The 15,290-nt window shown below is 34.3% G+C and overlaps 4 protein-coding genes across 6 annotated transcripts; 2 read left to right on the top strand and 2 right to left on the bottom strand.

The window, feature by feature from the left end:
* Nucleotides 1-5,864: 5,864 nt before the first annotated feature.
* LOC105138460 (vacuolar iron transporter homolog 1-like) lies at nt 5,865-7,027 on the top strand. Its single transcript, XM_011044537.1, has one exon. It carries the CDS (start codon nt 6,000-6,002, stop codon nt 6,663-6,665), a length of 666 nt encoding a protein of 221 aa, XP_011042839.1. The 5' UTR covers nt 5,865-5,999; the 3' UTR covers nt 6,666-7,027.
* A 488-nt stretch (nt 7,028-7,515) lies between these two features.
* Nucleotides 7,516-9,869, bottom strand: LOC105138462 (cytochrome b-c1 complex subunit 6-like). 3 transcript variants are annotated; one of them, XM_011044541.1, is made up of 6 exons: nt 9,539-9,866; nt 9,307-9,354; nt 8,568-8,652; nt 8,194-8,222; nt 7,941-8,030; nt 7,516-7,853 (listed from the first exon to the last, which is right to left on the bottom strand). In XM_011044541.1, coding segments are annotated over exons 2-6 (234 nt in total). In that variant the 5' UTR covers nt 9,309-9,354; nt 9,539-9,866; the 3' UTR covers nt 7,516-7,825. The 3 variants fall into 3 exon arrangements, with proteins under 3 accessions (XP_011042843.1, XP_011042841.1, XP_011042844.1); XM_011044539.1 differs by lacking the exon at nt 8,194-8,222 and adding an exon at nt 8,293-8,361 and having other exon boundaries at nt 7,551-7,853; nt 9,539-9,869; XM_011044542.1 differs by lacking the exon at nt 8,194-8,222 and having other exon boundaries at nt 7,551-7,853; nt 9,539-9,854.
* An 810-nt stretch (nt 9,870-10,679) lies between these two features.
* On the bottom strand, nt 10,680-12,734 carry LOC105138461 (cytochrome b-c1 complex subunit 6-like). Its single transcript, XM_011044538.1, has 5 exons — nt 12,691-12,734; nt 12,398-12,441; nt 11,477-11,561; nt 10,984-11,073; nt 10,680-10,906 (listed from the first exon to the last, which is right to left on the bottom strand). Coding segments are annotated over exons 2-5 (210 nt in total). The 5' UTR covers nt 12,400-12,441; nt 12,691-12,734; the 3' UTR covers nt 10,680-10,873.
* A 608-nt stretch (nt 12,735-13,342) lies between these two features.
* On the top strand, nt 13,343-14,228 carry LOC105138463 (probable sulfate transporter 3.3). Its single transcript, XM_011044543.1, has 3 exons — nt 13,343-13,597; nt 13,794-13,984; nt 14,108-14,228. The coding sequence occupies exons 1-3, from the start codon at nt 13,376-13,378 to the stop codon at nt 14,211-14,213; spliced, it is 519 nt and encodes a 172-aa protein (XP_011042845.1). The 5' UTR covers nt 13,343-13,375; the 3' UTR covers nt 14,214-14,228.
* Nucleotides 14,229-15,290: the final 1,062 nt, after the last annotated feature.

Genomic DNA, 15,290 nt, shown 5'->3' on the forward strand with positions numbered 1-15,290 from the left:
GTTCCTAGTTTGTTATCTTTACATGGAGCTTAACATGGAAATTTAAGCTTTTGATACGCTTTACCCTAACATGGGCCCTGATTCTTTGACCTAGTACGGCTTAAAAGCTGAGTTCCATTGATGATTCTGAAAAATGCCCCAGTTCATTATATAGATAAAGGCTTGGGCTATGAGTTAGACAAATTAAATTATAAATTAAACTATGGGTTTACAAATTGTGATATAGCTAGAACTTAGAAAATAAGGCACCAACGTGGAAAAACAAAGCTGTCGAACCCGTATCAAATAATGGTTCTGTTAAACTACTGGATCGCAGAATCATTGATTTAATTAGTGGACCAGTGGTCAGATCATTGGATCCATTGTATTAAAATATACATGTATTCTGCACCATAATAAATATAAATAAGAAATGATAAAACAGCGAGTGTACAATTTTAGAAAATTGAAACCAAGTTCATGCATGAAAGGTTTTTTTTTTTTTTAAAAAAAAAACAGGTCAAGGCTTAACCCACCTATTAAATAAGCTAGGTTTTACCAGATTTGGCTGGGTTTCATCTATTTTTACCAAAGCTCCTGCTAGTTCCTGTCTCCAGTGTCAACCCATGCCAGTAAGATGGTCGGGTTTTATTAAATTTGTCAGGCTTTCATTACTTTTTTAACAAGTCTTTTATCGGTTTTGGTCTCAAGACCTCATTTGTTTGCTACAAAATATAGATTATTTTTTATATTTGATTTTATCATAGAAAATAAATTTAGAGATACTTTTAGTATTTGATTGTATCATAAAAAATAAAAATCACTTATTAGTTTTTTTAATTTTTTCTCAAATTTATTGAAAATAAATAGAACATTAAATAAGTTTGATCAATTACAAGAGAAGAATAAGATATAAAAAGTTTAATGTTGATTTTTTATTTTTTATATCATATATTTATATATAGTTTATTTTATAAAATATAACCATTAATATAATATAAATATTTTAAATATAATATTATTGACATATAACATTTTTTGTTGTTTGGAGAATATAAAATATTTTTTTTCTGTGGTATCCTAATTTTATAACAAAATTTATATTATTTAAAATGTATGGGTATTACATAATATAACATATTTCATATTAGAATATTGTGTTCTCTAATTATCTAAATTGAAGTATTATATGAAAGAACTACTGTAACACTTCAGTTTTTGAATTTTTGGAAAGTTATTTTATTTTTTTAATTAAAAAACATATTTTCCATCCAAAATTTATATTTTTATTTGATTGGAAAATGAACAAATATAAAATATCAAAAAAAAAAATCATAAAAAAATATTTTTTTATAAACAAACAAGATATAAGGGTTAACCCAAACTTTTAGATGCTTATCTCATTGGATTTTCAGTCAGGCTAGCAGATACGTTCTAGATTTAATAATGCTAAGAAAAACAAAAGATTAATTTGAAAATAAAATAACAAAGGAAAAATGATTAAGATAATACATAATTCATAGATTGCAAGATATATATTTCTCAAAATCTGGGGTTTCAGCAACTTTTTTTTTTTACCTATTCATTGAATTTCAGATATTTCTAGGCAGGCAAAAATAGTTGCTACTTTCATTTTTTTCTTTTCCTAAAGAAGACTACCACTCAGACTATATGATTACATATACTATTTGTATTATTATTTATTATTTAAATTTTAAAATAAAAAAGTTGAGTCGAACCTTTAGTTGTTAGATCTATATATAATTTGATTGATGTAAAACCAAGCTTAAAAGAATTATATATGATATCTTATCAGACCAACGAATATTTAATATCAATACATAACTAAATTTAAAAGCATTAGGTACCAAAAAAAACTATATCCATATCACCATCACCCAGACTTGTTATTCTATTAAGTTTATATTATCACCCTTATCTTGTTGACTTTTTTAAGCTAATATGTTGATGCTATTTGTAACTGTTGGGCTGGATTCCGATTGTATATACTGTGCCATTGTTCTCTTAAGGCCTATCGGAACATTGTCCTGGTTACTGATCCAGTTGTCATCAGAGCCTATAAACAACTCAGGCCTTCAAGGTAACTGGGACTCCCCTATTTCGTCTTCTTAGAAAAAAAAAAAAAGGCTGGTGGGGGGAGACAAGGGACGAAGCTCATCTCTCAATTATTGGAAAATTATGGATTCGTTGAGACTAGATCAGCATCCTGGTTTTGCCTTTTCCTTTCCTTCCCGTTTTTTTTTCTTGGAAGAGTTGTCAGGAGAAAATAATGCAAGGGAAAGAAATGAAAGACAGATCGTTCAGATTTTGTTCTCTTCGATTCTGAGGTCTCAGGTCCCTTGCCATCTTAGGGTGCTTTCCCGAGTATCCCAAAACAAACCAGACAAGATATGAATCAGGTCTATCCTGTAAAACGCACCACTCATAGATTTGGGCTTTCTAGCTAGAGGTAATGGATGCCCACATAGCATCCTTTTGATGCCAAGGAAGACAAGAAAGTACGTATTAGTGTTCGATTTGTCCAAATTGAACATGATGCCGCCTCCCATTCTCATCCCACCATCACTTGTTCAGTCTCCAGCTGGGCCTTAATGTTGGTACACACCATGCCACTAATGTAGCCACAAATAGCTACACGAAGTTGTTCGGGTTTTATATGGTCCCACAAATAATTCCAATTAAAATGCAGTACTCATTGGGCATGTTACCCCAAAGTTAATTACAAAAATAGAAAAAAAAATACTATTGTTGATTATTGGTAACGTTCTTGGTTAAGTAGAAGACACAGAATATTGGCCAATTATAGATTTTTTTGCACGAGGGATATTTATTTTATGAGCTGGCATTGATTCGAGTAAGAGAATCTCTTGAGGAATCCACCATACATGATGATGAATATCAATCTAGACCTAGCATAGATGGCACTTAATGTAAGTTTAATTAGTAGTGCAACATCCACCGAAAAGTTGAGATTTTTTATTGCCAGGCATAACCTATCATGATGAGCTTGGACTTGGGGCATTGATTTACAGCATCTTCTAGTAATAAATTTATAAATTATAAAAATGGATTTCATACTTCTTCCTAGAAGTTAATTTTAGCTGCCCAGAAACCTGCTGATAATGACTGCAATGTTTGTTTATGTAATAATTAAGCTGGACTGCTGCGGTATAAAAGTACTATTATATATACTAAATCTTTCATTACTAGATTTCTATGCATGAAGGATTAAAGGCCAATCCTTTTGTGCATACTCCGTGAACATAGACAAAAACCATTAAAATGGTGACGCATACAAGTCGTAGGGGTTCCATTAAAGAAGATGGAAAGCACAGTGATAGCAGCGGCCGGTTTGCCTGAGTGGAATGTCGAAAGAGAAATTAGGACAACAATAGGACTTCCATTAAGAGTAGTTTTTGATTGATAAAATAATGAGAGAAGGTGGCATTCGTGTGGAAAGCACACTCCTTGCATTTCCTAATATTATCGTTTTCGCCAACACTTCTCTCTCTCAACTATATTCCGAGTGCTTTCCGATTCAGCAATCCATTATGAATGTTACATGCTAAGGAAAAAAATACTTATATCATATAACTATAGTTAGTTATTAAATTAGATTTTAAAATATAATTTATTATTTTTTAAAATAATCTCAAATGAAATCTCAAAAACTTGTATTCTTTATATTATTTTATGATTAATTTTTATCAAACAAATAAAAATGATAAAATTTAAATTCAATAATCACTTGATTGTTAAAATATCATATTAACAAATTATTTTAATATAATAATTTAAACTATTAAATTAAATTTTAAAATATAATTTATATTATTTTTTAATAAGATATATGATTTTGATCCTTTGAAATTATTATAATTGGAGTATCACAGATATGTGTGTGTGTGAAAGGAATTGTTGGGCTAGCTTTAAATATATTGGCCTGTTTTTATACCATCGGGTAATTACCGCGTGTAGGAAACATGAGCTTCGCTGTTGAAAAGGGCGCTGATGATGTTCTTCTCAGGGAAATTAAGCGAGTCTCGAGTTCCTTATCACCTGAACAAGAACAGAAGGCCGAAAAAAAAAGAAGAAGATGAAGAAGAATTTTTCTTAAGGGCCTTGGCCCATCTCTGAAAGAAATGGAAATGAGCCGCATTCATGCGTGGAACTGGTGGGGGTCTAGCCTTTCAATTTTCATGGTTAGGTGCTAGGGCACAAAATTCGTGTTGCATTTTGACTCAGATCATCGTCTTATACTAGATAGAAATCATAAATGAGGCGAAGCATGACAAAGCAATCTTCAAGACGAGTTGCCTTCATCAAGACACATTCTGCTTTATCAAAACGTTACAACAAGTTAAAAGGCAAAAGGTTGCAGTTATTTATATAATCTTTTCCTCGTAAGTACTTAGACTTCTCTAAAAATATTATTAATTTCGGTGAATTATTCTACACCCATATCTGGTCATCTTTAAGATCATTCAACTATTAATTTAAAAAGAAAAGATTGTAAATAATCAAATATTAATTAATTAATCCAAGATAAAATTTATCCAAAAACCCCTACCTGGATCAAATACACCAAATAATATTCAGAACTGAATAATGTTATATATTTTTCAGAATATCCGAACTTAATTAAACATCATCTTTTAACAAATGAAAATCCTTCAAGATCACATTGAATGATGGAAAGTCGTCTTGGACACACAACACAGTTAATTAATTAATCATATTCATGAAAATGCCCTAAATCTTGATTTCGAACGTAGATCCATAACATGTTAATTGATTATATTCAGGAAAATACCCTACGCCTATAATTAAATAGCAGACTACCCTTTTTCTTTTTCTTTTTGTTCCGACCTGAGAATTTGACTAGAATAGAATGCTTGAGAGTGCAAATAGAGTTTAGGAAACCGAAGCTTTGAAACGCTTGCTTATGTTAGTTTCCATTTATATGTTTGCCGTTGTTAAGATAGTTGTTTGTCCTGCTTCCACGGTCATGCTTTAGTCATGACTTCCAGTCTCTGGACTAACTGCCTAAAAGCGAACCTCCTCTTCTTGGGGTATATATCTATATCTAGGAGGAATTACTGGAGTTGTTTTCTCTCTTCCTGCATTGGCAAATAGTTTTCACCTTTTTCTTTCTTTGTTCTTACTTATCATTCTTTCGTGACTGTTTATGATTAGTATTCCTAATCGAATCATAATCCTTTTCTTTTCTTTTAATTTCTTCAGAAGCACAGTACTTGGAGAGACAAAAGGTTGGATTATATATTTCCCGTGTGTGCATGGTGGGTGGTTCTTGGGGCTCGATCGACCATGCTTTTTGTTTTTTTTTTCCTGCTTGATATCAATGGATGAGTTCTAGTTATGGTGATAAGGTTACTGTGAGGGCCATTGAGGGCAATACATCAAATGACTCCATACGCACAAAAACACCATGTTCGACGAAAAAAAGTTTCCCTAGTTTCATGTAGCTTTCGCATTTCATTTCATTCTTCGTAGGCAAACCCACCATTAAAGCACTGTGGCAACCACATCGATCATGAGCCATGACTAATCAATGAAATTAAATTCTCCTTTTCAATTATTCTTTATAAAAGTTTTGTTGCATAACATCTAACATAACTTACTGCTAATTAATTAATTTCTCTGGCAATTTTAATTCTTCAAAATTACTAATATATTGAGTATGGTAAAGTATTACCCCTACTTTTCCTGAAATATACACATACAAAATACAAGCGCAATAATTGTGAGACCGCATACAATTGGCAACTACAAGGATCTTTTGTTATATAAAAGCCTTTTCTTCCCGTAGTGGGCATTCCCACTTCAATTTGCCTTGCCTTCCACCATAATTAGCAAAGATCTTCATCTATATATAACCTCTTCAAGGCGTGTGTCATCCACACTTCTCCAAACCTTCCCCTCTTTACTATCTGATTATTCTAACAAAATCTCCATAATTCTCAGTCTACTTTTCTTCCATGGCTAGCAACCAAACATCCCTCAATGATGCCAAATTTGCTTTCCCTATTAATGATGTTGAGCAACAAGCGACCTTAGAGATTGAAACCGAAGACTTTGACTACTCAAAACGAGCACAATGGCTACGAGCTGCAGTCCTCGGAGCCAATGATGGTTTGGTCTCCACCGCATCATTGATGATGGGTGTGGGGGCTGTGAAACAAGACATTAAGGTCATGATACTAACCGGGTTTGCCGGTTTGGTAGCTGGGGCTTGTAGCATGGCAATAGGTGAATTTGTGTCTGTCCACTCACAACTAGATATTGAGTTGGCCCAAATGAAGAGAGAAAACGAAAGAAGAAATAATGGAGGAAAAGAGGAACAAGAAGAGGGAGCCAAGGAGAGTTTGCCAAATCCATTGCAAGCAGCTGCAGCTTCAGCTCTTGCCTTTTCAGTTGGTGCATTAGTGCCATTGCTAGCCGCTTCTTTCATAAGAGGGTACAAGGTGAGGCTAGGAGTTGTGGTTGCGGCAGTGACCTTGGCTTTGATGATCTTTGGGTGGTTAGGGGCTGTGTTGGGAAAGGCACCAGCTGTTAGGTCATCACTTAGGGTTTTGGTTGGAGGATGGCTGGCTATGGCTATCACCTTTGGTCTTACCAAGTTGATTGGATCAAGTGGACTGTGAATTAATTTTCCACTCTCTCCCTTCTAGCTTTCTTTTTTTATTTTTCCAAGTAATTTTCGTGCAGCAACCAAGTTGTTTGTCTAGTTTGTTTTCAGTTCTTTCCTTTCCCTTTTTATCTGGCCGTTGTGACGCCTGTATGCATGGGACGTTGAAGGTGGCTTGTTGTATTATTACGAACTAGAACCCAAGGAGGGAAGGGGAGTGAAAGTGATTGGATTGGAGTATCAAATGCTTATAAATTGGAAAGAGCTCTCTCTCTCTCTCTCACTCCTCACATTTGTGAAGGGAATATTTAACTGTAATCACACCAAAGGAATGCCCCCGCTTGTGAGTTCTATCCATCTTTTACTTAATTTGTGTTATATTTATTAGAAAATCTAATTTAAACATGATTAATGTATATATTTGAATTCAAATTAAAATTGAGATTCATTCGCTTTTAACATTAAAATTTTATTAGAATTTAATTTTCAACACATGAGCTCTTTTATAATTAAGGAACATTAATTAATATGATTTAAATTAAATGAGAAATTAATTTAAAAAAACATTAATTGACATGTTTTGTAGAAACTTAATTTTTTTTTTAAATTATATCCCTCATAATAAGTTTTGCTTATTATTTATTTAGTGAAAATATAAAAGGTTAAAATTAGATGCAAAAGAAGCACTTAAATTTTCAAAGTGGAGAAGATTTTGGCAAAATAAACTTTAAACTTAATCAACTTGGCTTGGCTTGTCATCAAAGTTAATTAAAAAGGAATTTATTCTAGTATTAATTATAATTATTATTTTTATTTGTTTTAGTTCTGAAATCCACTGTAAAAAGAAGTTGTAAGAATAGTTTTTCTACTCTGTTTTTTCTGGATTCGAGACACTCTTCCGTACCTCTTTCTATGAAAAGAGGGCAGAACTACTGATACTATAAACCCAATCATGAGTCTTTCGATCTTTTCATCGTGACTTCGCATGATATTTGCTGCAACAGCTTACAAATCCATCAAGTCACAACATTCTCTGTTATTCTAATTCAACAGGTTTTCCTTGTCAAAATGATAAAGGGTTGACACGAATCAGCCAAGCAACATTTCACATAACTAAGATAGCAAAAAACTCGAATTGGAAACGAAAGTGGTGTCCTGAAAGCGCTCCTTGTCAGTTCAGTTTAGAGAATAGCTTCGGTGCAACCTGCATATCCCAAAATCCCGAATGCTGCTGATGATCCAGACCAATAATAATCTAAGAAAGCATTAAGAAGTGGAAAGAAAAACTTACGCATTTATCAATACAGAACCAATAGTCAAAGTACTGCCCTGTACAATGTTTGTGGCCACTGTCATCTCCTTCAACTCTCTTAACACATGCCTGTAATAAGTGGAATATAATTATAGTTCCAATGGCAGAACATATAATCAAGCTGAGAAATTTCCAACCAACTGGGACAGCATTTCAATTCAGCAGTGACTAGCGAATTTTGATCTATACTGCCACAAACTATAGCACCTACAGGGTTCAATGTACAGCATACCCGCACACCACCAACAGAATGTATCCCTCCTATGAAGCAGCAAAAGATTGAACATATAGTTAATTAAAACAGGAAACTGAGGCCAAATTTCTCACGCACACTCATTTCACGACCCCAGACTGATGAAGTGCCACATAAAACAATAAGCAGCGTCATTTCTTTTAGTTCCTGACAAGATTGTTAAGTACTTGTATAAGCATAAAACAATTCTGTTATGGAAATCTCAGGGAGTATAACATCAAATAGCTTTGGAAGGTACTGGATATAAGTCAATGGCCAGAAGACATAAAGTCAAGAATCATATTCATTGCTTATTTAGAGAACAAGAAGGCAAGGAAAAAGAAATGACAAATTAAATTGTGAACGTGCTTCACCTCGTATTCAAGTAAAGGCTTCACACATTTAGGCCTGCAAGAGTCCTCGAGATACTTCTTTTGATCAACAAGTTCCTCGTCCGCCCTAAATTTAATTAAATGAAAACAACAAGCGCATGCATAGTAAGACATGAAAAAACTATGATATGCAAAATAAAATTCAGAACCATGCGAGCAGATAAGGTTCATTACTGACTCTAGCACGGGTATAAGCATGTTTTTAATCTTAGCATCCATGTTTTTGTGTCTGAAAACATGATAGTGTTGGGACTTGGGACAAGCAATATCCAATCATGGATAAAATTCTTATTATGGATAAAAATCTTGCTTAAAAACAAATAAATCCTTGCCTTCGAATAGTAAATTAAAAACCAGTATGAGATTGAGAATGCTTAAGATGAGCAAATCAGCCTTTCATGGTTTCTTTCAAAAAAATATTTTTTATAGGTCTAAGATCCCAGTTTATCACAATTACACCCATTAATTACATGGATTCAGCACCATATAAAACACGACAGCAATTGGTTTCCCTAATGCACCCATCCTTATAAACAACCTTAAACCTGAAACCAGCACAACAACACTTAACAGATAATTCCATATTGATTACAACTAGATAATATCAGAAATTGTGCAACACCACAGCATGGCGAGCCAAAAGCCCATCAAAATTCTGATACACCCAGATTCAATTATGATTAGCAGTAACTTAACAAGATAAAGGGAGCCTAATACTCACATGTATTAGAGCTAAAAAAAGGCACGATATGATAATTTGCGGTGTTCCCTGCAGAGAGGACGGCAATTAATTTAATCTTGGATACGTGCATTAACGTCGAGACCTTGAATTTTAGAAATGCTTCTTTATTTATTTATTATAAGTCAGAATACGAAAATAAGGGAGAAATTGAACGAGAAAACAAAGGAGACTTTGATGATTTGATGAGTTAATGAGAGACAAGGAACTGTACCTTGGATTCGAGTTAATGACAGATAGAGAGAACGTTCACTTATGCAAACTATGTCACTGTTGACCTCAGGATGATTGGCAGAGATTTGTGATCTGAGATTGGGCTGAGTTTTGTTGGGCCATAACGGGGCTCTCTTTTTTGGTTGGTGAAAACGATAAGACGAGGTCTATCCATTCCGTGTGTGAGGCGACAATTTCGCATCTGAAAAATGACCAAGGTTAGGTCTGGTTGCAATCCGTTTTGGGCGGAGGATACACCGTCTAATGGCGGAGGAGTAGGAGGTCCCACTGGTTCCCCGTTTCCAATCACATTGAATTCTGCGGTTTTAATATTAGCCACCGCCTTTTAGATTTTTCACTTCTAACAAATTTCTTCCTTTACTTTCACTACCATTTTCAATTGAAAAAATTAGCCTCTTTTAATCAGTAATCTTGAATATATCTATATATAAATCAAGATTGAATCCATTTTATTGATGAATAATCTCGTCAAGACATCCCGTTCAAATAATGATCCCAAATCCTGGATATCAAATAATGGACAAAGGTTTACAAATTGAAACCGAAAAACTAATTATTTTTTAAAATATTTTTTTATTTAATGATAAATTCAAACAATATTTTTTATTTTTAAAATTTATATTGTACATCAGTGTATTAAAATAATATAAAAGTTTTAAAATATTAGTAATTTTAAAAAAAATCATTTTATTTCAAAAACACTTTCATACCACATGAACAAATGGTGAGGATCTACAAACCTACGACAGTGAAAAGTCTAAACATGTCAATCTAGCGTGCGAGCAGAGATCATGCATGACTGCGGAATATATCAGTTTAAACAGTTAATACCTGCTATGAAGCGAAACCTGAATTGAATTGTACATATCAACACAACAATATATGAGCAAATATCATCGGAAGCATCACCTCTCCTAGCAGTGTTATAGAAAGGTATGGGCACAGTTATCTTGAGGCAGTGTTACAGCAGATTTTATCAAGTTGATATGATATTATAATGATTACTTTTTAATATATTTTTTATTTATAAATATATCAAAATAAACATTCAAAAACATTAAAAAAAATATTATTTTTTTTTAAAACGCGGCAAAGCAGAAAAACAAAAGCCCCCTAGCCTAGAGCAATATATAGCGTCCATCTTTAAAATTACCAGCATGACCTCGCATGATATCACCTTCAACAACTTGCAAGTTACAAAGCAATCAATTTAAGACATCTTCCATTATTTTAATTCAAAAAATGTATGCTGATCAAATCGAAAAGAAGCGCCGCAGATGAGTAGAAATGAGCCCATGATCTAGCAGCATCCCTGCTACTTCAGTTTCGAAAAGAGTTTCAGAGCAACCTGTCCAAAATGCCAAATTCAGTTCATGACCTGAATCAAAATCTTGACGAAATTTGAAACAGTGAAAGACAACTTACGCATTTATCAACACAGGACCAGTAATCAAAGTACTGTCCAGTACAATGTTTGTGGCCAGTCTCATCACCTTGAATTCTCTTAACACATGCCTGTAATAAGTGCCACAAAAGTTATATGCTTTTGGCCATAAAATCAAATCCTCAAAGCTCAAGAAAAGCCATTCGGAAGAAACCAGTAAAAGAAATGATTTTTCAGTAGTAACTACCAAAGAAATGATTTCAAAAATTCATAAAGCCAAAAATTCAGGAACCAACAAGGAGATGATCCACACTTTTCGAACAAGTTATCGAACATGATCTTATATCTTATCAAGCAGCGAAGGATTGAAAATGAAGCAAAACAGGTGCTTTGATGGACCCAAAGTTTTTTTTTTTCTATAAGACGCCAGATTTCAGAAGTCGCTGAATGAAGGCCACACTCATTTGATATCTAGATACTGGAAAAATGAAAAGATAAACAAAATAAACAAGTTTGAATATAAAAATGCTTTACCTGATATTCAAGCAAAGGCTTCACACATTTAGGCTTGCAGGATTCCTCAAGATACTTCTTCGGATCAACAGGTTCCTCATCCGCCCTAAATTTAATTGAAAGGGAGCAAATACATGTATAGGTGAGAAACAGACTAGTGTGAACTACAAAAATGCATTCAAAACCATGCGGGTATATAAATTCATTATCTTTCCTGACACAGTTATTATTAGCACATCTCCATATGACTAATGCATTTGCATGAACGTGGTGACAAACATATCTCCAAACATAACAATGCTAGTTTAACAAACAGCAAAACAAAGTTCGTGCTTAAAACTGACCCAACAAACGATATCTGCATAACAAAATAACTAAGCCAGAACAAACACGCTTACACAAGCCTTTAATGGTTTCTAAGCATAATTGTCCCAAATGGTGCTACAAGATAGTCATAGTCATTCCATTGTTATGGAAAACAGTTTCATGATCAGGACCCTTAAGACATCATACCTAAACCAAAAAAAGTGAGAACCTAGACAACATGGCCACTTTCTAGGAGATTTTATTGCATGCTTGAAAAGCAGGAAGCGTATCTAATCTATCTATCTTTGTCTCATTCACTTAAACAGCAGGAATACATGTAAAAGGAACCTCGCCTACCTACACACACGAGCGAGCACAAAAATTATTGATAGAGGTCCCGGTTTATCACAAATAGACCCATTAGATTGGAGCACTCAGTGTGGCCCTGCAGTTTCCAGGCCATAACACAATAATTGTTTACTCCATTGTAAATCCAAAACCCACATCTCAGTTACGTCAAGTAGCACATAATTTAACAAATGAAAAAAAGAAGATAAGATTGAGAAAAACAGATAGATTGCTATAAGCTTAAGAATCATCACATACATTTGAATAAAATACAGAATACTCACTCACATGTATTAGAACTAAAAATCACGGTAAGACAGTTCGCGAATTCCCTGCAATTATTTGAAATCAATCATCGGAAAGGATTGGTTCGATTGTTAACGACATCCAAAAGCAAAAAAAACAAAAACTGCGATGGAGACCTGAATATTTGGAGAGGGGTGATTTGTTTGTAATTAAAAATACGAAACCAACCGTCGAATTAGAGAGAGTACTGAAAACAAAGGATGGACGACGAGAGATCGAAATAGGAGTGGTTAAGGGAAGTAGAAGAGAAACGTGACAAGGAGAAGAAATCGCACCTTGGTCGGGGGAGTTGGAGAAACGATGATCGGCAGATTGTCGCAGACAAAGCGACTGTTGGTTCTGTGAGATTTACTTTTCTAATCGAAGACCTCGGACAGGGACTGGGAGGTGTAATGGGCCTGCAACATTGATTTGACTATAACTACATAAAGGGCCCTAATTTGACCCACTCAGTTCGGTCATTCGAGTGGTAAATTTTAGAAAAGAAAACATTAAGAAATATCTTTCTTTCTTCTTCTTTTTTTTACAATTTCCTAAAAATATTGTAATTTTTTTTACTATTCTATTTACTTTGGGATTATCAGCTTTTTTATATGAAGAATAAATTTAATACTCACTGGAAATACATGAATTGTTAAAGGAGGGAGGTTAATCTTGGATTGCACTGTACTTTTATACATATTTTTGCTGCTTTGAAGAACTACCAGGAAGATGGTGACAAGCAAATGATGACAATTGGGTTAATGAATGTAATTGGCTCCGCCACTTCCTGTTGTGTTACAACAGTTGCTAACATATACAGTCTACTATCCTTTCTTTCTTCTCTGTTATGGCTATTAAATGCTTAAAAATAGAAGACACATCAATGGTGTTATGACAGAACTTTGAATTTCATGAGCTTTCTCTCGTACTGCTGTCAATCACATTGCAGGAGCCAAAACGGCAGTTTCTAACATTACAATGTCAGTGACAGTTATGGTGACCCTCCTCTTCCTAATGCCTCTATTCCAGTACACCCCAACTGTTGTATTGCGTGCCATCATAGTAACAGCAGTAAATGGCCTCGTAGACATCCCTGCTGCTTGCCAGATATGGAAGATCGACAAATTTGATTTTGTTGTGATGTTGTGTGCATTCTTTGGTGTTATTTTTGTCTCTATCCGGGACGGCCTTGCCATTGCGGTGAGTTTTCAAGTTTTAGATAATGGTACCAGAACCAAACCTGCACCGGCTTGAAAAAGTAAACAGGAAATACTTATTAATTAGGATTTAAGTTGCTTTTCCTTTTTCCAATTATCTTTGGAAAAGACACTATAGAGTGATTCCTGCTTTCGTATTATTGATGATACAAAACAACCATGATGCTGGTGATGATCAGGTAGGGATATCAATATTCAAGATCCTTCTTCAAGTCACAAGGCCAAAGACTCTGGTTCTGGGAAACATACCTGGGACAGATATATTCCGTAATCTTCATCATTACAAGGAAGCTATGAGGATCCCTGGTGTCTTCATTTTAAGCATTGAAGCTCCAATCAACTTTGCTAATACAACCTACCTCAATGAAAGGTTTTTCTGTGCACTCAGTAGCTCAAAAGGCATACTTGCACTTCCCATCATGACTCTAACAATTCTCCTTTAATTTTTCCTTCTTTTCTTTTGGAGAGTAACTCTCCTTTGACTTTGTAACAGGATTCTGAGATGGGTAGATGAATATGAAACTGAAGAAGACACAGAGATAGTAAAGTATTCATTTTCTGATATATTTTTGCTCTTCTTGTTGCTGATGCTTCACTAACCAGGAGATTATTCTCACTTGATAGCTGATCCTACGCAAGTCCCCACCTGGGCATGGAACCAGAGCACACGCACGTTCTTCTAAGATGCGAGCATTGATAAAGCATTCCCTTCTGCTGGTATTTTGAATGCCCCAATCCCACACTAGATACAAGGGAGAAGATATATCTCAGAAGCAACTCCAACTAGGACTTTTTGGGTCATGAGTGCAACCAATGAACCAAAAATGCAGTTGGAGTATGTTAGGAATTGCCATTTTATGGCAACCCCATTTTTATTTCATGAAAGCTTATTTATTGCCACCATTTATACCATGTTTTATAACTTTTGTCTCTCTATTCGTTTGTGTCATAATTTATGATCTCTTATTTGCTATAAATTACCTATAAATAAAAATATTATTTGAGATAAAAAATAGAGAGAGAGCGAGAACAAGAGTGACAAAAAAAAAAAGGATTGCAATGAAAATAATGAGATATGGAAGTTGAGTAAAGTAGATATAATCCTTTTCTTTCATATATTTATATTGTATTATTTTTTTATTTTTAACCATATAAATATTTTTCGTGAATGTAGGTAATTTATTAAATGTTATGTTAATATACATAGTATTCGATGAACAACTACCAAAACAACATCGATTAAAATCACCAACAGAGATGCTTTTGGTGCCATTGGGTCATGCAATTACACACTGGTTCCTCCCGTTTCAATCCCAATAAGGGACTCACACGCTTTCTATGATTTCAATCCCAACGTGTGGATGGTCATAAAACCGATCCTTTAGATCCTGCTCGATAATCCATTGCATCAACCTACCAACACAAAGTGTTGTCATGCTTCAATCCTCCAGCAGTTCCAAAGAGCTTTTCACCAGTATTGTTGGAGCAGCCAAGGCAACTGAATTGTTCACTCTGCAGAACTTGGCATCATAAAAGTTGCAATATATTAAACGGCTACTTCATAGGAAAATTATAGAATATAATGTTTGTGATGATTTCTTGAAAAAGTACGGTATTCAGCATCAATTGAATGCTAGATACGCTCTTCAGCAAAATGGGATGGTGGGGAGGAAAAA

This window comes from Populus euphratica, unplaced genomic scaffold (assembly GCF_000495115.2).
Source record: "Populus euphratica unplaced genomic scaffold, PopEup_1.0 scaffold181.1, whole genome shotgun sequence".
Lineage (NCBI taxonomy): Eukaryota > Viridiplantae > Streptophyta > Magnoliopsida > Malpighiales > Salicaceae > Populus > Populus euphratica.